This window comes from Podarcis erhardii (genome assembly GCF_964252035.2).
Source record: "Podarcis erhardii genome assembly, chromosome: 7".
In the NCBI taxonomy this organism is placed as follows: domain Eukaryota; kingdom Metazoa; phylum Chordata; class Lepidosauria; order Squamata; family Lacertidae; genus Podarcis; species Podarcis erhardii.
This window is the reverse complement of record NC_138511.1, coordinates 88,830,723-88,852,726: the sequence shown is the minus strand read 5'-3', so window position 1 is coordinate 88,852,726 and position 22,004 is coordinate 88,830,723. Positions and strand designations below refer to the sequence as shown.

Sequence of the window (22,004 nt, the reverse complement as noted above, 5' to 3'; positions counted from 1 at the left end):
TCAAACTCATGCTGGTAGCTTCAAGAACACGGTCCAAGCATCTCCTCCTCTGTCGTCCCCTTCTCCTTGTGCCCTCCATCTTTCCCAACATCAGGGTCTTTTCCAGGGAGTCTTCTCTTCTCATGAGGTGGCCAAAGTATTGGAGCCTCAGCTTCAGGATCTGTCCTTCCAGTGAGCACTCAGGGCTGATTTCCTTCAGAATGGAGACGTTTGATCTTCTTGCAGTCCATGGGACTCTCAAGAGTCTCCTCCAGCACCAGAATTCAAAAGCATCCATTCTTCGGCGATCAGCCTTCTTTATGGTCCAACTCTCACTTCCATACATCACTACTGGGAAAACCATAGCTTTTACTATACGGACCTTTGTTGGCAAGATGTTGTCTCTACTTTTTAAGATGCTGTCTAGGTTTGACATTGCTTTTCTCCCAAGAAGCAGGCGTCTTTTAATTTCATGGCTGCTGTCACCATCTGCAGTGATCGTGGAGCCCAAGAAAGTATCACCAAGTATAAAACAATTGATTAAAATGCAACTTAAAAACAAGATTAAAGTACAACATAAAAATGCAGCATCTTATGTTCTTAGGTATGAAAATGCAGCATTTCGTAAGAAATAAGAGGTTGGATCTCATTACCATTGTATATATGCTGTTTCTCAAGCCACTGAACGCAGAGCAAAATGGGCCTACATCTGGTCTTCATTGAGGGCTAAGCAGAACCAGCTTGTTTTCATTCTGTGTCTCTGCCAGAAAGATTCCTCCAACGGCAAACATGAGGTTAGCAAATGACAGCTGAGGGCAGGCATTGTTTGCCAAGGGGAGCTTGTTCCAGCCAGTTAGAAGCTGGTCTCTCGGGCATCTATATAACATCCCCCTCCAGGCGAAATCACAGACACTGTGACTCTGCAGACCGCGGACGGCGAAATGGAGCTCTTCCTTTCTAGGATAGATTTTGGCGGGGTCCTTGGCATCCTCCTGGCCATGGTCGTCTCGTGCCTCCTCTTCCTCCACTTCTCGTCGAGAAAGAAGTTTAGGACCCTTCCTCCGGGGCCAGCCCCACTCCCCTTCATCGGAAACATGCACCAAGTGGACATCAAGGAGCTGATAAATTCCCTGAAAGAAGTGAGACCACGGCAGCCATGTTGGGGGGGGTGTCGGGGGAGTGATTTTACAATTTCCACATCAGGCAAGAAAGCAGGACAGATTTTGGTTCTTTTTTAAAAAAAATACATTTTTATCCATTTTTAACGTATTAATTAACATTCATACAACAGAACTTCACATCTTATACAGTGGTACCTCTGGTTAAGTACTTAATTCATTCTGGAGGTCTGTTCTTAACCTGAAACTATTCTTAACCTGAAGCACCATTTTAGCAAATGGGGCCTCCTGCTGCTGCCGCACCGCCGGAGCACGATTTCTGTTCTCATCCTGAAGCAAAGTTCTTAACCCGAGGTAATATTTCTGGGTTAGCGGAGTGTGTAACCTGAAGTGTATGTAACCTGAAGCGCATGTAACCTGAGGTACCACTGTACAATATATATATTTTGGACTTCCGTCAACACCTCTGATGATTTTCCGTTCTTATCGCTTATTATGCATTTCTTAATTTCATATTACCTTTAATTATCTTTAACTAATAGTTCTCCTCATTGTCTTTTTTTGCAATATTTCAAATAATTCACCTTACGAAACGTCTTGCAAACCTACTAGCGTAATCTGTCCATCACAATTACTTTTCAAATAGTCTGTAAATTTACTCCAGTCTTCTGAGAATCTCTGATCTTGCAGGTTTCGAATCCTTCCTGTTAGTGTATCTGATTCTGCATAGTCCATCAATTTCGTCCTCCATTCTTCTTTCGTCGGTAATTCTTCTTGCTTCCACTTTTGTGCCAATAATATTCTTGCTGCCACCGCTGCATATAAAAATAACTTACAGTCCTTTCTGTTTATATCCTCACCTACAGTGCCAGGATTTTGAGGGCAGGAGAAGCATAAAAAGGGGGCTTCAGCCAGAGAAACTGAGAAAGAGCAATGAAAGTGGCTCTGGCCATGCACAAAGCATCATTTTGACGCTTTATGATCTTCAGAGCTAGTAGCAGCTCCTTGGGTGCTAGGGACTAGGGTTTGTTGTTGCTGCTGCGGTTGTTGTTCTTCAGTTCATCATTTTATATTGTAATTTTATGTTGTTGAGTGCCCTGCGATCTATAGGTATAGGGTGGTATACAGATTTTAATGATAATGATAATAATAATAATAATAATAATAATAATAATAATAATAATAATAATTTTAAGCAGTCTTGAGCCCCAGTACTTGAAAATGAGCTCTTTCTGCCTCAGTTGCCTTTCAGTTCAAGCAAGAAGAGGCTGGAGTTAGAAGGGGCTCAGGTTTCCCATCGAAGAGGGCACCCTCTTTTTCTGCATTGCACGGGGACCAACTTTGGGGTCGTTAGCCCAGGGGGAGAATGGGGAAAGGGAGAAGCTGTAAGGCTCGGCTTTCTGCCTGTAGGACAAGGAGGGGAGCGAGACAGAGGACTTGCCCATAATTACGTTTTGCCCTGCACTTTCTAGGCACAGCCTAGGAAAACCTGCTCTTTAACGATGAACAGAAACAAATGGCAATTCCAGTTTTCCGTGGGTTGGTGGGTTTTCACAAGGGAAATGAGAGGCAAAAAAATCCAAAAAACACTCTTACATGGAACTTTGAAACTCAGATTTGTGCCTAAATCAGAACCAGTGAAGGCAGTGCAGGTCCTGTGTGAGTGGCGGTTGGAGGATGGATGGCGGCTAATGGATTGGGGTTGAATCCTGACAAGACAGAAGTACTGCTTTTGGGGGGATGGGGGGCTGGTGTGGAGGATTCCCTGGTCCTGAATGGGGTAACTGTGCCCCTGAAGGACCAGGTGCGCAGCCTGGGAGTCATTTTGGACTCACAGCTGTCCATGGAGGCGCAGGTCCATTCTGTGTCCAGGGCAGCTGTTTATCAGCTCCACCTGGTATGCAGGCTGAGACCCTACCTGCCTGCGGACTGTCTCACCAGAGTGGTGCATGCTCTAGTTATCTCCCACTTGGACTACTGCAATGTGCTCTACGTGGGGCTACCTTTGAAGGTGACCCGGAAACTACAACTAATCCAGAATGCGGCAGCTAGACTGGTGACTGGGGGCGGCCGCTGAGACCACATAACACCAGTCTTGAAACACCTACATTGGCTCCCAGTACGTTTCCGAGCACAATTAAAAGTGTTGGTGCTGACCTTTAAAGCCCTAAACGGCCTCGGTCCAGTATACCTGAAGGAGCATCTCCACTCCCATTGGTCTGCCCGGACGCTGAGATCCAGCACCAAGGGCCTTCTGGCGGTTCCCTCATTGTGAGAAGCAAAGCTACAGGGAACCAGGCAGAGGGCCTTCTCGGTAGTGGCGCCCGCCCTGTGGAACGCCCTCCCACCAGATGTCAAAGAGATAAACAACTACCTGACATTCAGAAGACATCTTAAGGCAGCCCTGTTCAGGGAAGTTTTTAATGTATGACATATTAGTGTGTTTTTGGTCTTTGTGGAAGCTGCCGAGAGTGGCTGGGGAAACCCAGCCAGATGGGCGGGGTACAAATAATAAATTATTATTATTATTATTATTATTATTATTATTATTATTATTAAAATGCAGCACAAGAGCATGTCTGGAGGAGCCCAGAGAAAGAGGACCTGGGACTTTCTACCTCCACAAATTTGAAACCGGCCAAGTGTCATGCTTTCGTGTGTAGTTTGCTCAGCGGTAAAACTAGTCAGCAGTCAATATGCAAGCAATTAAGTGTCAACTAGGGGTGGGGTGGGGAGGAATTTTATTTGATCACATTTAAAGATGAAACATCCAGATCTGTGCTTTCCAGAAGAAGCTATGTACCGAATCACGGCTGTCCTCTGAAATTTGCACTTCTCTGAATTTTGCAGTGAAGTTCCCTGGCCGAGCAATGGGTGCAAAAAAAAATGCATGTCTGGGGACAGAGGGTGAACTGTGTGCTAAAAGGCAAATAATAGTGCAAATGACATGCGCAGACGCATTGCATTAGGGGAAATTGCATTGCCAAATTGTGCTTATTAGGCAGAACTGCAAAAATGTCCACAGTAGGAGAAATTTGCAGTAAAATGCTGAAGGATTCTCAGCAGGTATTTTCTTTCTTTTTCTTTATTTTTTTAAAGCATGCTGATGTGGAGTGAAACCAGGCTGTGGAAGGCTGGATTAGTGATTTGATTTCATGTTGTTGTTGTTTAGTCATTTAGTTGTGTCTGACACTTCATGGCCCCCTGGACCAGAGCACGCCAGGCACTCCTGTCTTCCACTGCCTCCCGCAGTTTGGTCAAACTCATGCTGGTAGCTTCGAGAACACTGTCCCACCATCTCGTCCTCTGTCGTTCCCGTCTCCTTGTGCCCTCCATCTTTCCCAACATCAGGGTCTTTTCCAGGGAGTCTTCTCTTCTCCTGAGGTGGCCAAAGTCTTGGAGCCTCAGCTTCAGGATCTGTCCTTCCAGTGAGCACTCAGGGCTGATTTCCTTCAGAATGGAGAGGTTTGATCTTCTTGCAGTCCATGGGACTCTCAAGAGTCTCCTCCAGCACCAGAATTCAAAAGCATCCATTCTTCGGCAATCAGCCTTCTTTATGGTCCAGCTCTCACTTCCATACATCACTACTGGGAAAACCATAGCTTTAACTATACAGACCTTTGTTGGCAAGGTGATGTCTCTGCTTTTTAAGATGCTGATTTCATTTGATTGATATATATATATTCATAATGTAAATAGAGAACAGTTACAACAGCAAATGAAAATGACAAGATGAAAAACAAAACTATTAAATAGTCACACATAATGAGTACAGTTGCACATGGATTAAAATAACGAAATCCAAATATAAAATATCAGTGTGATCATGGAATCTAGTTCCAGATTTGCCAGGCTTGTGACAAGAGCTGACTTGAAAATGACGCCTCTGCTATATATGCAATAAAGGAATGCCAAGTCACATAAAAATCATTTGGAGGTCCCAGGCCTTGTCAAAACCTCAAATTATGCATATTTTTCTCTGTGAGGGACATCTTGGGGCTCCTTTCCATTGAGCTGCCAAGATCATGCATAAGATGAATCATTTTGACAGTATATTGGCATCATCAAAAAATATTTGGTATCATTAATTTTGGACAACAAGAAATGGTCTGTTTAGTAGTATCATTCCCATCAAAATTAAATTCCAAATTTCTCGCGCCAATCTACATTCCCACCATAAGTGATCATATGTAGCAAGTTTATCTCAACCTCTCAGGCTATTAGGCAATAGAGAAGAAAGCATTTTTGTTACATTTGCAAAGGACTGTGATGCCATGTGTGGTGCAATTTCAAGGAGCCTTCCCTAAGAAACAGGTTTTAAGGGTGGTTTTTGGTTTCTGTTACTCTCCTCTTGCCTCAAGAAGACCCAGAAGATGAAGCCACGGCTGTCCTAAATTAGGGCTGCCGTACAACCAGAATTTCCCAGATAGAGCCATAGGAAACAGTGTCTAGGAGAAAAATGCTGAAATGTCCAGGAAAACCCAGATGTATGGCAACCCATGTCAGCAGTGTTGTTGTTGTTTATTCGTTTAGTCGTGTCCGATTCTTCGTGACCCCCTGGACCAGAGCACACCAGGCACTCCTGTCTTCCACTGCCTCCCGCAGTTTGGTCAAACTCATGCTGGTAGTTTCGAGAACACTGTCCCACCATCTCGTCCTCTGTCGTCCCCTTCTCCTTGTGCCCTCCATCTTTCCCAACATCATGGTCTTTTCCAGGGAATCTTCTCTTCTCATGAGGTGGCCAAAGTCTTGGAGCCTCAGCTTCACGATCTGTCCTTCCAGTGAGCACTCAGGGCTGATTTCCTCAAGAAAGGTTTGATCTTCTTGCAGTCCATGGGCCTCTCAAGAGTCTCCTCCAGCTCCATAATTCAAAAGCATAAATTCTTTGGCGATCAGCTTTCTTTATGGTCCAGCTTTCACTTCCATACATCACTACTGGGAAAACCATAGCTTTGACTATACGGACCTTTGTCGGTAAGGTGATGTCTCTACTTTTTAAGATGTTATCAGCAGTGTAGATTTTGGCAAATTTCCTTAAAAATAGCTCAAAAACTTCATTTTTTTTGAAATTTGCAAACCAAAAAGCTCAACAACTTTAGGCAAAATTAAGAAAAGCTCAACATCTTTTGTGTCCAGATTTTTACTTTTTCAAATATGGTGACCCTATCCTAAACAACTTCCGGCTTCCTTTCCTCTTTGCAGCTTAGCAAGACCTACGGGCCAATGTACACCTTCCACCTGGGCTCCCGGCCTTGCGTGGTCCTCTCTGGCTACCAAGTGCTCAAGGAGGCTTTGATTGACAAGGCAGAGGAGTTCAGCGGCCGAGGAGACTTCCCTGCCGTCCAGATGTGGAGCAAAGGGAATGGTGAGGAAATGGGGGGGTGCTGATTTCGAAAAGGAAGCGTTGCAGCGCCTCCCCAAGTAGGGGGTGAGATTACCGAGGGGGTGCTAAGAGGCAAGGGGGCAGCAGGGGAGCCCCAGAAGTGGTGGTTTAAGACTCCTGCTAAGTGACTTTAAGGGACGCGGGTGGCGCTGTGGGTTAAACCACAGAGTCAAGGACGGTCTGTGGTTCGAATCCCCGTGACGGGGTGAGCTCCTGTTGCTCAGTCCCTGCCCCTGCCAACCTAGCAGTTCGAAAGCACGTCAAAAGTGCAAGTAGATAAATAGGTACCGCTCCAGCGGGAAGGTAGACAGCGTTTCCATGTGCTGCTCTGGTTCGCCAGAAGCGGCTTAGTCATGCTGGCCACATGACCCGGAAGCTGTACTCCGGCTGCCTCGGCCAATAAAGCGAGATGAGCGCCGCAATCCCAGAGTCGGCCACGACTGGACCTAATGGTCAGGGGTCCCTTTACCTTTACCTTTTTAAGTGACTTCAAACCAGGTATTGGAAAGCTGGCCTCCCAATGGAAAGGCAAGCCAGAGGCTATATGATAAAAAGGTAAAGTTAGAGGACCCCTGGACGGTTAAGCCCAGTCAAAGGCGACTGTGGGGTTGTAGCACTCATCTCGCTTTCAGGCTGAGGGAGCCAGGGTTTGTCCACAGACAGTTTTCCGGGTCATGTAACCAGCATGACTAAATGGAGGACTGTGACGAGTGCCAGAGCACATGGAAACACCGTTTACTTTCCCGCTGCAGCAGTACCTATTTATAGTCGTACCTCTTGTTACGTCAGTCTCCAGCTGTGTTTTTTCAGGATACGAAGGATGCAAACCCGGAAGTGTATACTTCCAGGTTTCGCCCCACGCGCATGGACAGAAGCGCTCTATGGCACCACGCACGTGCACTCTAGTTGCAGACTTTTGGGGGTGCAAACGGTACCCCGGAATGGATCGAGTCCGTAACTAGAGGTATCACTGTATCAACCTGCACTGGTATGCTTTTGAACTGCTAGGCAGGCAGGAGCTGGGACAGAGCAATGGGAGCTCGCCCCGTCCTGGGGATTTGAACCACTGACCTTCCGATCGGCAAGCTCAAGAGGCTCAGTGGTTTAGACCGCAGCTCCACCATAGCTGGCTATAAAATGATGTTTGGCATGGATAAAGTGGGTAGAGAAAAGGCTTTCCTCCCTCTCTGGTAACACTAGGATTTGTGGGCATCCGGTGAAGTTAAATGTTACAAGGTTCAGTACACGTACAAGTCACGCGGCAACAGAGTTAAACTACAGAACCCATTGTCACAGGATGCAGGGGTGGCCACCAAGTTGGATGGCTTTGAAAAAGGATCAGACATTGGAACGGAATTGGAAAAAAATGTTTAAAATATCTTTCAGCAAAAAACCAGAAGCTTACCTACTAGGAATCACAGATTCGGATACCCCTAAAAAGGGGTTAAATGACTGTCAGGCTTTGAAAAGCCTGTATCATTGAAAAGCCTGTATCAAGTTCATCATTTTTTGTAGAATCCACTAAATAGTTTTAGCTGGAATTTAAATAAAAGTGCCAGCAATTGAGACTGTTTTGAATGTTAATGGATCATTATCTCCCTTAGTGGGCTGTGTAGACCAGTATCTTGAATAAGGCTTTCGACAGAGTAGGGTGGATATGCTGGGGATGAGTTTATGGGACCAAGGGGGCTGTGGGCTTGAAAAAGTAATGGAACGCCTGGGTTAGGGGCTTCTCACTGGGGGTTCATGCCACTGGCCCTGGGCTTATCCTTTTCTTTTCCCTCAGGGATAGTGTACGGCACTGGGGAGCGCTGGAGGCAGCTGCGCAGGTTTGCCATCAGCACCTTCAAGAACTTTGGGATGGGGAAGAGATCCATTGAGGAGCGTATCAAGGAAGAGGCTCAGTTCCTGGTGGCTGAGTTCCACAAAACTGAAGGTTGATGGGGAAGGGGCTGCCCAGGGGAAGGGGACGGGAGGAAAGGGATTTGCTCCACCAATTTCCCAACATTTTCTGGAATAGGGTTGTTGTAGGAGTTAAACGAGGAAGAGAGCCGTGTATACCTCACCTCGAGCTCCTCGGACGAAAAGCTGGGATACAAATGCATAAATAAATATTATTACAATAAAATCTGGTCCGAGAGAGAGAAAAGAAACAGAAAATAAAGGAGTGTGTTCATTATTGGATCCTTCAGAGCCAGTGTTGTGTAGTGGTTAGAGCGGTGGACTTGTAATCTGGTGAACTGGGTTCAATTCCCCATTCCTCCTCATGCAGCTGCTGGGTGACCCTGGGCCAGTCACACTTCTCTGAAGTCTCTCAGCCCCACTCACCCCACTCACATGTTTGTTGTGGGGGAGGAAGGGAAAGGAGAATGTTAGCCGCTTTGAGACTCCTTCGGGTAGTGATAAAGTGGGATATCAAATCCAAACTCTTCTTCCTCTTCTTCTTCAGTAATGTTGGGCTCTTTCCCCCTACTGAAAACAAACTGATGAAAAGACTTTCCGTGATTTAAATTATGATGAAATCATAGGATCATAGAGCTGGAAGGGACACCCAGGGGTCATTTAGTCCAACCCCCTGCAATGCAGGAATCTCAACTAAGGAATCCATGACAGGTGGCCTTAACTCATAGTCATACCTCGGGTTAAGTATGTTGAGTGTTTTCAAGTTACGCTCCACGGCGACCCGGAAGTAACGGAGCACATTACTTCCGGGTTTCACCACTCGCACATGCACAGACGCTCAAAATGACGTCACATGCATGGGCGGAAGCGGCGGAACGCAACCCGTGCATGCACAGACGCACTGTCATGTCTTACGTTCTACTGAGGATGCGAACGGGGCTCCGGAACGGATTCCGTTCGCATCCAGAGGTACCACTTTACAATCTGGGATGGTGGGTGTTAGATAAAAAGAGCCCTTCTAGCATAACGAAACCTTAGTTTAGGGATATCCAGATGGGCTGGGTATAAATAATAAATAAAATAAGTATTATTATTATTATTATTATTATTATTATTATTATTGCATTTCAGTCTTCATAAACCTGTTGCTCTCTGGATGTCTTGGGCTACAAAGCCCATCAACCCAGGCCAGCACAACCATTGTAGAAACTGCAAACATCTGTAAACATCAGGAGAGCAAGAGGTTGGAATCATAGACCTGTAGGAGGGCTCCCCAGGGGTCATCTAGCCAAACCCCCTTCAATGCAGGAATCACGGCTAAAAAGTCCCTGAGAGTTGGCCTTCATCGGAGAGTCCACCGCCTTCCCAGGTAGTCCATTAAAAGAGAAGGGTGACTGTTGGGGCTGTTACTAGAAGTCTGTGAAAGATGCTTTTGAAAACAATAGATCTGCTTCCTCTTTCTTTATTCCCAGGCAAACCCTTTGACCCCACCTTCTTCCTGAGTTGTGCCGGCTCCAACATCATCTGCACCTTAGTTTTTGGGGACCGCTTTGAATACACAGACAAGAAATTCCTCATGTTGCTGGACCTCATCAACAGCAACTGGAAGCTCATGAGCTCCACCTGGGGACAGGTGAGCCCGAGCCAGCGGGGGGAAAGCATAGCTGTCAACCGTCCCTTATTTGGCGGGGAACTCCCTTATCCCAGTGCCGTGTCCCGCTGCTGTCCCTTATTGATGATGTCCCATAAATTTCCCGGGTTTCAAAGGAAGCAGCTCCTTTCCCTCCCTCCCTCCCTGCCGGCTTGGTTGCATTGCTTGGTTGCATTGCTCACCCAATAAGGAGTCTAAGAACGACTAGGGGGTGGAGCTTGCATGCCTTGTGCCAATCCAATCGGCCGCGTTGCCTGGGGACTTGCCTTTGCTCAGCGCTTCCCAGCGGAGAGGTGACGGTGGTTTTCCTTGCTGCATCCCCTTTGCCGGGTTGCTGCGCTGTGGGAACCACCGCTTGAGGCTTCGTTTGGCTGCTGGCTGGGCTTTCTGCCTTTGGCTCGGAGGGGCTCAGAAGTTGAACATACCTGTGCCCCTTGGAAAATCCCTTATTTTGGCTGCTGATCCCTTATTTTTGAGGCTGCTGGTCCCTTATTTTCAAATCTGTAAGTTGACAGCTATGGGGAGAAAGGGAACTGGGGCTGGGGGTGTTAGTTAGACGAGGTAGGCCTTTGGTCCAAAACGGCAGCCTGGCTCTCCTGGCTCCTCTTATGGGCACAATCAAAAGACAGGTGTGGAGAATGCACTGGGCAGTGTGCGTAAACTGGGGTCTTTTTCTCCTCTTCTAGGGCTCTTCTTAGGGCCCTTGTATCTACGGGACCGCCTCTCCTGGTCTGCCCCGCAGAGGACCTTAAGGTCCATGAATAACCACAGTTTAGAGGTCCCGGGCCATAAGGAAGTCAGACTATCCTCCGCCAGGGCCAGGGCCTTCTCAGTGATGGCTCCGACCTGGTGGAATGCTCTGTCCCATGAGACCAGGGCCCTGCAGGATTTAATCTCCTTCTGTCGGGCCTGTAAGACAGAGCTATTCCGCCTGGCCTTTAATTTGAATTCAGCCTGATCTTTTATTTCCCTTCTCTTCTCTCCCCCTCCCCTTTTATGAAGATCACCCGCTCTGAGACCCCACAGCTAATTCTCTCCTGGCCTCCTCGCTGGCCCAAGTAGGACCAATTCAGCCAGCTAGCCCTGGGGATTATCAAATTGATTTTTGAATTTTATTGTTACAGTGGTACCTCAGGTTACATACGCTTCAGGTTACAGACTCCGCTAACCCAGAAATAGTGCTTCAGGTTAAGAACTTTGCTTCAGGTTGAGAACAGAAATCATGCTCCGGCGGCGTGGCTGCAGCAGGAGGCCCCATTAGCTAAAGTGGTGCTTCAGGTTAAGAACAGTTTCAGGTTAAGTACGGACCTTCGGAACGAATTAAGTACTTAACCCGAGGTACCACTGTATTCATGTTTTTCTACTCTATTTTATGCTGTTTTTATAATTAATTATAATTATGCTGTTTTATAAGTTTATAATTAAGTGTTTTAAAGTGTTTTAGATTTGTTGTTAGCCGCCTTGAGCCCAGTTTTTGAACCGAGAAGAGCGGGGTATTTTTATTTTATTTTTTTTTATTATTATTATTATTATTATTATTATTATTATTATTAGATGCTCTTCAGCTTCCCAAAGATCATGAAGTATGTCCCTGGGCCTCACCGTCAGATCTACAAAAACTACCTGAAGCTGGCCAAGTTTGTAGGCGAGCGGCTGGAGATGAACCGGCAAACTCTGGACGTCAACAACCCCCGGGATTTCATCGACTGCTTCCTCATCAAAATCCAGCAGGTATCCTCAGCGTCCCAAGGAGCTGCCGTTAATTCCATTTCCCTTCCCTCTTTGCCAGGAAGCCATGAAAATTCCGGTTTTGTGAGCAGGAGAAGGCTTCTATAACAGTGGTTTCTCAAATGACTACAATTTAGCTATTTTACGTCACCTAATTTATATACCACCCGACTGTAAAGCAGCAGCAATAACCTCAAAGTGGTCTACCAAAAAAAGATAAAAGTATAAGATTATCAGTAAGGAAAAAATCAGGAATTTCTTTTGGAAAGGAAAAATAGCAATCGACTAAAAATGGATTAAGTCACGCACAAACTTTCTAAGCATATGGGTAGGTTTGTTTTAAAAAACATGTTTTTAGGAGGTGTCAAGAAAAGGACAGCGAAGGCGCTTGCTTGGTATCAAGTGGCGGGGAGTTCCAAAGTGCAGGTGCTGCCACACTGAAATATTGAGATCTTACAAATGCAGAAGGGGGGTTGTTTGGCACCTGGAACAGGGCCAGATCCACCATTCGAAGTGGTTGAGCAGGCGTATTTGGAACAAGGCAGTCTCACAGGTAAACTGGTTCCAAGTTGTTACTAACAGTAATACCTTGAACTTGGCCCTGTAGCGAATCGGCAGCCTGTTCAGATCTCTGAACACAGGAGTTATATCCTGACAAGGACTCGCTCCTGTCAGCAATCAATCATTTATTTATTTCTTAAGTTTTTATTGTTAAAATAATTCAGCATTGATGCACACATGTTGTGAATATACAAACATACATTTCATACAATCCTTAAAAATGTTCAAACATACCTACACTCAATCCCACAGATAATTCCTTTTCCCATCACCATCCACCACCCCTCACCCCACCTTTGTGTTAGACTTCCCATCTACTCAATTGCCATTTCTTTCCACTTCTATTACTTTCTTTCACACACCTTTAACCTAATTCCATGCTTCTTTTTCTATTACACATTGTTATCCATCTTATTTAGTATTCCAGTATTTAAAAGGGAACTTGTTTACAGTGGTGCCCCGCAAGACGAATGCCTCGCAAGACGAAAAACTCGCTAGACGAAAGGGTTTTCCGTCTTTTGAGGTGCTTCGCAAGACGAATTTCCCTATGGGCTTGCTTCGCAAGACGAAAACGTCTTGCGAGTTCTTGCGAGTTTTTCCCCTTTCCCCCCCCTTTTTCTAAGCCGCTAAGCCGCTAATAGCCGCTAAGCTGCTAAACCGCTAATAGCGCTAATCCACTAAGCCGCTAATAGCCGTGCTTCGCAAGACAAAAAAACCGCAAGACGAAGAGACTCGCGGAAGAGATTAATTTCGTCTTGTGAGGCACCACTGTATTCTTATAGGAGTTCTGATTTTTCAATATGGCTTTGCAAGTATCCTTTAAACACCTTCCAGTCCCTGCCTATCTTCTCTTCTGAGATCCTTCCAATTTCTCCCACTGTTTTGGATATATTGTAGTACTCCAACACAGGAGTTATATGCCGACAAGGACTCGCTCCTGTCAGCAATCACGCTGCAGCATTCTGCACAGACTACGGCTTCCAAACCAAGCACAAGGGAAGCCCAGCAGAGAGCACATTGCAGCCAGTCTGTCTCAGAATCATAGAACTGTAGAGTTGAAAGGCACCCCAGGGGTCATCTAGTCCAGCCCCCTGCTTCACATTGGTTACTCTTGAATTATATTAATTACTTTGATGAATTCACTGCTGTTGTTTACTTTATTTATATGATGTCATGTTTGATATTATAATAATTGTAGCATTCGTTGTTTTGGAATGCCATGGCAATTACAGCGGTACCTCGCAAGACGAAATTAATTCGTTCTGCGAGTTTTTTCGTCTTGCGAATTTTTCGTCTTGCGAAGCACGGATTTTGGAAAAGCTTCAAAAATCACCAAAGTCTTCAAAAACCTCAAAAAAGGCTACCACACCGCGTGCTATGAGTTGCTCCTCGAAGTCAAGTCGCAACTGCACCCCCTGAATGCACCCTGGGTATTAACGGTTTTAAGAAAAAGGAAACAAACTTGCAAGACGTTTTCGTCTTGCGAAGCAAGCCCATAGGGAAATTCGTCTTGCGAAGCAACTCAAAAAACGAAAAACTCTTTCGTCTTGCGAGTTTTTCGTCTTACGAGGCATTCGTCTTGCGAGGCACCACTGTATTGTGAACTGCTTTGTGCTTGGCATTTACAGTTGGAAAAGTGGGATACAAATTCCAAATCTAATAATAATAATAATAATAATAATAATAATAATAATAAATTTTATTTATACCCCGCCATCCCCAGCCAAGACTGGGCTCAGGGCGACTAACACCAGGTATAAAACAATTGATTAAAATACAACTTAAAAACAAGATTAAAATACAACATTAAAATGCAGCCTCATTTCAGTAGAAACTTTTTGGGGATGAAAAGTCAAATCTTCACCAAGGCCAACTATCCAGACTGGTCCTACATGGGCCAGAAAAAAGCCAGGGAAGTCCCCAAATAGGAGTTCCATCACAGAATGAAAAAGGGAAAAGGATAGAGGGGGAGGGGATCAAGTTGATTCCAAGTCAAAGGCCAGGCGGAACAACTTACAGGCCCTGCGGAAAGAAATCAGATCCTGCAGGGCCCTGGTCTCATGAGGCAGAGCGTTCCACCAGGCTGGGGCCAGTGTTGAAAAGGCCCTGGCTCTGGTTGAGGCTAATCTGACTTCCTTAGGGCCCGGGACCTCTAGGGTGTTGCTGTTTATGGACCTTAGGGTCCTCCGCGGGGCATACCGGGAGAGGCGGTCCCGTAGGTACAAGGGCCCTAAACCACAAAGGGCTTTAAAGGTCAAGACCAGCACCTTGAACCTGACCCTGTACTCCACCGGGAGCCAGTGCAGCTTGAAAAGCACTGGGTGAATATGCTCCCATGGCAGAGACCCCGTGAGGAGCCTCGCTGCAGCATTCTGCACCCGCTGGAGTTTCTGGGACAACTTCAAGGGCAGCCCCACGTAGAGCGAATTACAGTAGTCAAGCCTGGAGGCAACCGTCGCATGGGTCACTGTGGCCAGGTCAGGGCAGGAAAGGTAAGGGACCAACTGTTCCCAGACTATTGCCACCCGGAGGGGCAACTCTTGTGGGTAAAAAGTTGCAGGATTTCAGCAGGAAGCTACGGTTCTTCGTGCGCCGGTCGGAAACAAAGCAGAAAACGCTTTTGCAGGCGCCAACAGTGTGATGTGGAAAGTGCGTTTGCATAATGAGCAATATCATCATAGCCACAAATCATCACAGATGCAGAATGAAAATTATGCCCGGAGGGGCCTTGTCAGACAATGGGATCCTGCACTGTATTCTTCACAAGTTGCGTTGAAGCTGTCGAGGTTTCTCAGCCCCTCCCATATCCCTGTTGCAGGAAAAAAGCAACCTGGACACACACTTCAACGAAGACACCATGTCGAAGACCACGGTGAACCTCTTCTTTGCCGGGACGGAGACGGTCAGCTCGACTTTGAGATACGGGCTCCGAATTCTCATGAGGCACCCTGAGGTAGAAGGTCAGCTTCCATGAGTAGAATGTGTCCTTTTATTTAAAATGCCTCTCTGGGTTATTTGTGGGGCATAGCAATTTGTTCATTTCCCCCCCAAAAAAATATAGTCCGGCCCATCACATGGTCTGAGGGACAGTGGACTTGCCCCCTGCTGAAAAAGTTTTTTGGCCCCTGTTCTAGTCCAGTCTGAGGTTGCTCTGAACAGCCCAAGTCTCACCTACAGAAATGCCAAGGAAGAGCTAGAACCCTGGGTTTCATAGGCTCATAGAATTGCAGTTGGAAGGGACCCCGAGGGTCATCCAGCCCAACCCCCCAGGGCCATGCTGGAATCACGCTCAATAAGCTCATTGAAATCAGTGGGTCAAAGGGGGCCTAGAATCATAGAATCATAGAGTTGGAAGAGACCACAAGGGCCATCGAGTCCAACCCCCTGCCAAGCAGGAAACACCATCAGAGCACTCCTGACATATGGTTGTCAAGCCTCTGCTTAAAGACCTCCAAAGAAGGAGACTCCACCACACTCCTTGGCAGCAAATTCCACTGTCAAACAGCTCTTACTGTCAGGAAGTTCTTCCTAATGTTTAGGTGGAATCTTCTTTCTTGTAGTTTGGAATCATTGCTCCGTGTCCGCTTCTCTGGAGCAGCAGAAAACAACCTTTCTCCCTCCTCTATGTGACATCCTTTTATATATTTGAAAAATGGCTATCATATCACCCCTTAACCTCCTCTTCTCCAGGCTAAACATGCCCAGCTCCCTTAGCCGTTCCTCATAAGGCATCGTTTCCAGGCCTTTGACCATTTTGGTTGCCCTCCTCTGGACACGTTCCAGTTTGACAGTGTCCTTCTTGAACTGTGGTGCCCAGAACTGGACACAGTACTCCAGGTGAGGTCTGACCAGAGCAGAATACAGTGGCACTATTACTTCCCTTGATCTAGATGCTATACTCCTATTGATGCAGCCCAGAATTGCATTGGCTTTTTAGCTGCCGCGTCACACTGTTGGCTCATGTCAAGTTTGTGGTCAACCAAGACTCCTAGATCCTTTTCACATATACTCCTCTCAAGCCAGTAATAATAATAATAATAATAATAATAATTTATTATTTGTACCCCGCCCATCTGGCTGGGTTTCCCCAGCCACTCTGGGCGGCTTCCAACAGAGATAAAAAATACACTAAAATGTCACATATTAAAAACTTCCCTGAACAGGGCTGCCTTCAGATGTCTTCTGAATGTCAGGTAGTTGTCCATCGCCTTGACATCCGATGGGAGGGCATTCCACAGGGCGGGCGCCACCACCGAGAAGGCCCTCTGCCTGGTTCCCTGCAACTTGGCCTCTCGCAGTGAGGGAACCGCCAGAAGGCCCTCGGAGCTGGACCTCAGTGTCCGGGCAGAACGATGGAGGAGGAGACGCTCCTTCAGATATACTGGACCGAGGCCATTTAGGGCTTTAAAGGTCAGCACCAACACTTTGAATTGTGCTCGGAAACGTACTGGGAGCCAGGCGTCACCCATCTTGTATTTGTGCCTGTTCTAGGGCATCTTCGTCTGCTTTCGCCTTCCCAAACCCCTGCGCCCTCTCCCTTTCTGCTCCCACCCAACCACCCTCGAGACGGGCTCTTCCCATCGTTAACCCCTTGCAGACCAGCACGGCCCATTTCCCTGTCCGTGACCGCATCTGGGGCCCCTTTACAGCTTTCCCCGCCCTCCTTCCTTGCCGCAGAGAAGCTCCACGAAGAGATTGACCGGGTCATCGGGGTGAACCGCAGCCCCTGCATGGAAGACAGGAGCCGTATGCCCTACACGGACGCCGTCATCCACGAGATCCAGCGCTACGCCGACATTGTCCCCATGGCGGTGCCCCACACCGTCACGCGAGATGTCGAGTTCCGCGGATACACCCTCCCCAAGGTTTGTGGGGAAAGGGGGGAGTGCACCCCATGGGGGGCAGCAAAGGTCTCCTTCTTAGGGGCCCCATTGGCAACACCCTGCCTTGACACCCGATGGGCTGCTGTCCTTAAGCCTGCTAGGAAGATCTGAGCCTCTGAATGAATGAATGAATGAATGAATGAATTTATTAATACGGTCACAGACCAGCGTCAACACACACAATATCACAGATCATAAAAATATCAAAAATACAAGAGACAATATGAGTATAACAAGGATTTAAATATAAAAATTAAAAATTAATTGTTAGCGTGCCCCCTGTAATTAACATTTAGGGGTTTGGTCATTATGGGATAGCACTTGCTTCCTGCGATTGATTGCAGACGCACAGAATTTAGCTACATTTAATGTAGTCTTGGGATTCTTGTCCTCTAGCAGTAGTTTTAAACTATGGTATTCCGATTCTTTCCTGGACTTTTGCAAAACAGATGTAATAAAAGTCAAACGTATATCCTCATAAAGACGACAACGTAATAATACATGTGAAGCAGTTTCAACTTCCAACGAGCCACAAGGACAGACCCGTGCTGCGTATGGTTTACCCTCAAATCTGCCCTGAAGTAAGGCAGAAGGGAGAACATTAAATCTGAGCCTAGATGAGCAAGACCTGGCCATGCATCCTTTTAGCAGAAGGCACTCTGCACTCGTTCCCTTTTACATTGTGGTGTGGCCTTGGAAACAGGGCATTTCATAGAATCGTGGCAGGGGCACCCAAAGGTCATCCAGCCCACCCCACCCCCGCAATGCAGGAATCTCAACTCAAGCATCCATGGCAGGTGGACATCCAACCTCTGCTTGAAAACCTCCAAAGGAAGGAGAGTCCACTGTTGAAGAGCTCTTTCCATCAGAAAGGTTTTCCATATGTTGAGTCGGGATCTCCTTGAAGCTGTGGGTTCGAGTCCTACCCTCCAGAGCGGGAGGAGACAAGCTTCTTCCCTCTTCCACGGGACAGCCCTTGAGATATTTATGTGCCAGCTTTTTCTTCCAAAGAGCTCAAGCTGGTGCAAAGGGTTCTCCTCCCCCTCCGCATTTCACCCATACAACAACCCTGGGAGGTAGGTCAAGGCGAAGAGGTGGTGACTGACTCAACCAAGGTCACTACTAGGCTTCATGACTGAGTGGGGATTCGAACCCAGGTTCCCCAGGTCAGAACCCACCATTCTCGCCATTGTGCCACACCGAGCTAAGCTCAGAAGAGCTTTCCCTCGACTGAAGGTCCCGTATTTTTCGCTCCATAAGATGCACCTGAACATAAGACACACCTAGTTTTTAGAGGAGGAAAACAAGGGGGGGGGAAATATTCTGAACGAAACAGTGGATGTATGATTTTTGTGGTTCATGCTGTGGCCACAGACATGTGATTTGATGGTGAGTTTGAGGTAGCCCAATGCAAAAATCCTGAGGATCCATGTGGATCTGTGCTTTGTAGCCACGCTTTTGCACCATTGCGGCCCCTGGCAACAGTGGGTGCGTGATTTTTGTGGTTCATGCTGTGGCCGTGGACATGCTGTGTGATCTGATGGTGAATTTGGGGTGACCAATGCAAAAATCCTGAGGATCCATGGGCTTTTACCTCCCCCCTCCCAGGCAGCCTCCTTTATCTCTAGCGTCCCTTATCTCTCTCCCCAATTGGCAAACGATCAGTGGCTTTGTTTCAACACCCCCTTCCCTTTTTCAAAAAAATATCATGATCTGCTTTTTGCCCCTGGGCAATTCAGCTCCAGGGACCACACATTCACTCCATAAGACACACAGACATTTCCCCTTACTTTTTTGGAAGAAAAAAGTGCATCTTATGGAGCAAAAAATACAGTACGTCACTCACACGTAGTAAGTGACTGCCAGAGCGAGTCAGACCATCTGGTCTACCTACCTCAGTGTTGTCCACATTGGCAGTGTTGCCCAGCAGTGGCTCTCCTATTCCTACCCAGAGATGGAAATGGGGACCTTCTCCTAGAGCTAAGCCCCACCCCCATCACTCAACACCTGTCTACCGGGGATTTCTTGCCCTTGGTTCTCAACCATGCCTTTCTCCTGCTCCTCTCCCTCCAACCCACAGGACCTCAACGTCATCCCCCTGATCTGCACATCTCAGTTTGATCCCACGCACTTCAAGAATCCAACCTCCTTTGACCCGAATCATTTCCTGGACGAGAGCGGGCGGTTCAAGAAGAACGATGCCTTCATGGCTTTCTCGGCAGGTAAGGGCAGGACAGGGGTTCAGCTCCTGCCTGTGGGTTTCCCATCATGGGCATCTTGTTGGCCACTGTGAGAACAGGATGCCCGGCTAGGTGGACCTCCTCTGGCCAGATCCATCAGGCTCTGAGAATCATGGGACTGTAGAATTGGGAGGAACCCCAATTCAGTGCAGGAATCCCAACTCAAGCATCCATGGTGGGTGGTCACCCAACCTCTGCTTTGAAACCTCCAAGGAAGGAGAATCTACAACCGCGCCAGGAAGATCACTCGGAAATCACAGAACTGTAGAGTTGGAAGGGAACATCTAGCCCCGCATCTGGTCCACTCTTCTTATGGGCCTTTTCGGTGGTGGTTCCCCATTTGCAGAATACTCTCCCCAGAGAGGCTCGCCTGGCTCCAGGCGAAAACAGTCTCTTTACCCAGGCCTATGGCTATTAAGGCAGGATGCTGGTGGCGCTGTGGGTTAAACCACAGAGCCTAGGGCTTGCCGATCAGAAGGTCGGTGGTTCGAATGCCCGCAATGACGGGGTGAGCTCCCGTTGCTCGGTCCCTGCTCCTGCCAACCTAGCAGTTCGAAAGCACCTCAAAGTGCAAGTAGATAAATAGGTACTGCTCTGGCAGGAAGGTAAATGGCGTTTCCGTGCACTGCTCTGGTTCGCCAGAAGTGGCTTAGTCCTGCTGGCCACATGACCTGGAAGCTGTACGCCGGCTCCCTTGGCCAATAAAGTGAGATGAACGCCACAACCCCAGAGTTGGTCACGACTGGACCTAATGGTCAAGGATCCCTTTACTTTTACCTAGAGGGGAGATTAAGCACCCCTTGGAAGGGATCCAAAGGTTCCTCTATTCCCTACGAAGGTCTGCTCCACTGTGGGCAACCTGGGGACTCCATCCCTAAGCCCACCTTCAAATGATGTCAGAGCGACTTCCACTTGAGATGCCACGGAAAATGACTGAAAATTCCATTGCTCCGGCTCCCACGGGGCAATTAAAGGCTGAGATGGGAGCAATCAGCCTCCCAAAATCTTCCCAGGGGTACGGAAAAACACAGTCTCATCCGTGGATGCCCAACAAACCAGCCCCAAATTCGGAAGGAAGGAGGGGCTGGGGGCACTGGATGGAAAGCCCCCGAGAGAGTCTGGCTCTCCTGGATGCTGTCTCTGTGAGCGAATCAAATTCGATTTCTTAAGATGAAAAAATAGATTTAAGTTTTGGGCATGCTTCGAGCGAGGAGGGAGAAATTAGAGCCTCCTTTGCCTGACCCTCAAAGGCACAGAGGCATTTCTGTCCCTCTCCCTTCTCACTTTTGCAGGGAAGCGGGTGTGCCTGGGAGAAAGCCTGGCTGTCATGGAGCTCTTCATCTTCCTCACCACCATCCTGCAGAACTTCAAGCTGAAGCCCTTGATGAAACCCGAGGACATTGACATCACACCCGAGTCCACGGGGCTGGGAAGCATCCCTCGGCCCTACCAGTTCTGCCTCATCCCCCGGTAAAAGGACACTGCGCTCAAAGGCCAGGCTGCTCACCCGCCTGCAGCCAGACATAGAATCATGGAAGTGTAGAGTCGGAAGGGACCCCGAGGGTCATCTAGTCCAACCCCCTGTAAGGCGGGAACCTCAACTAAAGCATCCATAACAGAGGACCATCCAACCTCTGCTTGGAAACCTCCACGGAAGAAGAGCCATTACCTTCTGAGGGAGTCTGTTCTACTGTCAAACAGCAAACTTTGTTTTTTTTTTCTGAATGGCTGTGGCAGTCCATTACGCAGGGTCTGCTCTCTCCCTCTCTTTCATCTATCTCTTTTCTCATCTATCTCTTTCTCTCTCTCCACCCTCTTGCCTGTTGCTGCGGTCTGTCCTGCAGTCACCCTGCAGTCTGTCATCCTTTCTCCCTGACCTACACTCCGGGGTCAGCATTGAGGTCAATAAACTTGCTATAGCTGTCAAGCGTCCCTTATTTGGCGGGAAAGTCCCTTATCCCAGTGCCATGTCCTGCTGCTGTCCCTTATTGATGATGTCCCTTAAATTTTCCGGGTTTCAAAGGAAGCAGCTCCTCTCTCTCCCTCCCTCCCTGCCGGCCAGGGAGGAGGGAGGCTCTAACTGTGTTGCTCACCCAATAAGGAGTCTAAGAACGACTGGGGGGTGGAGCTTGCATGCCTTGTGCCAATCAAATCGGCCGCGTTGCCTGGGGACTCGCCTTTGCTCAGCGCTTCCCAGCGGAGACATGACGGTGGTTTTCCTTGCTGCATCCCCTTTGCCGGGTTGCTGCACTGTGGGAACCACCGCTTGAGGCTTCGTTTGGCTGCTGGCTGGGCTTTCTGCCTTTGGCTCGGAGGGGCTCAGAAGTTGAACATACCAGTGCTCTGAAAATCCCTTATTTTGGCTGCTGATCCCTTATTTTCAAGGCTGCTGGTCCCTTATTTTCAAATCTGTAAGTTGACAGCTACGAAACCTGCCCACCCCTCCAAGGCCTCAGCTGAGAATGTCGACATCTCAGTTATCTCATCTACGCCCTACACAACCATGAAAGGCCAGGTGGTCATGGCACTCTGGGGTTTTTTTACAAATAAAATATTTGC

At 47.7% G+C, this 22,004-nt stretch overlaps 1 protein-coding gene across 1 annotated transcript; it reads left to right on the top strand.

The window, feature by feature from the left end:
* The first annotated feature begins 877 nt into the window (after window positions 1-877).
* On the top strand, window positions 878-21,372 carry LOC309345786 (cytochrome P450 2F3-like). The gene is made up of 9 exons (XM_081869180.1): window positions 878-1,118; window positions 6,300-6,462; window positions 8,267-8,416; window positions 9,855-10,015; window positions 11,588-11,764; window positions 15,141-15,282; window positions 17,000-17,187; window positions 19,286-19,427; window positions 20,738-21,372. Exons 1-9 carry the CDS (start codon window positions 921-923, stop codon window positions 20,917-20,919), a joined length of 1,503 nt encoding a protein of 500 aa, XP_081725306.1. The 5' UTR covers window positions 878-920; the 3' UTR covers window positions 20,920-21,372.
* Window positions 21,373-22,004: the final 632 nt, after the last annotated feature.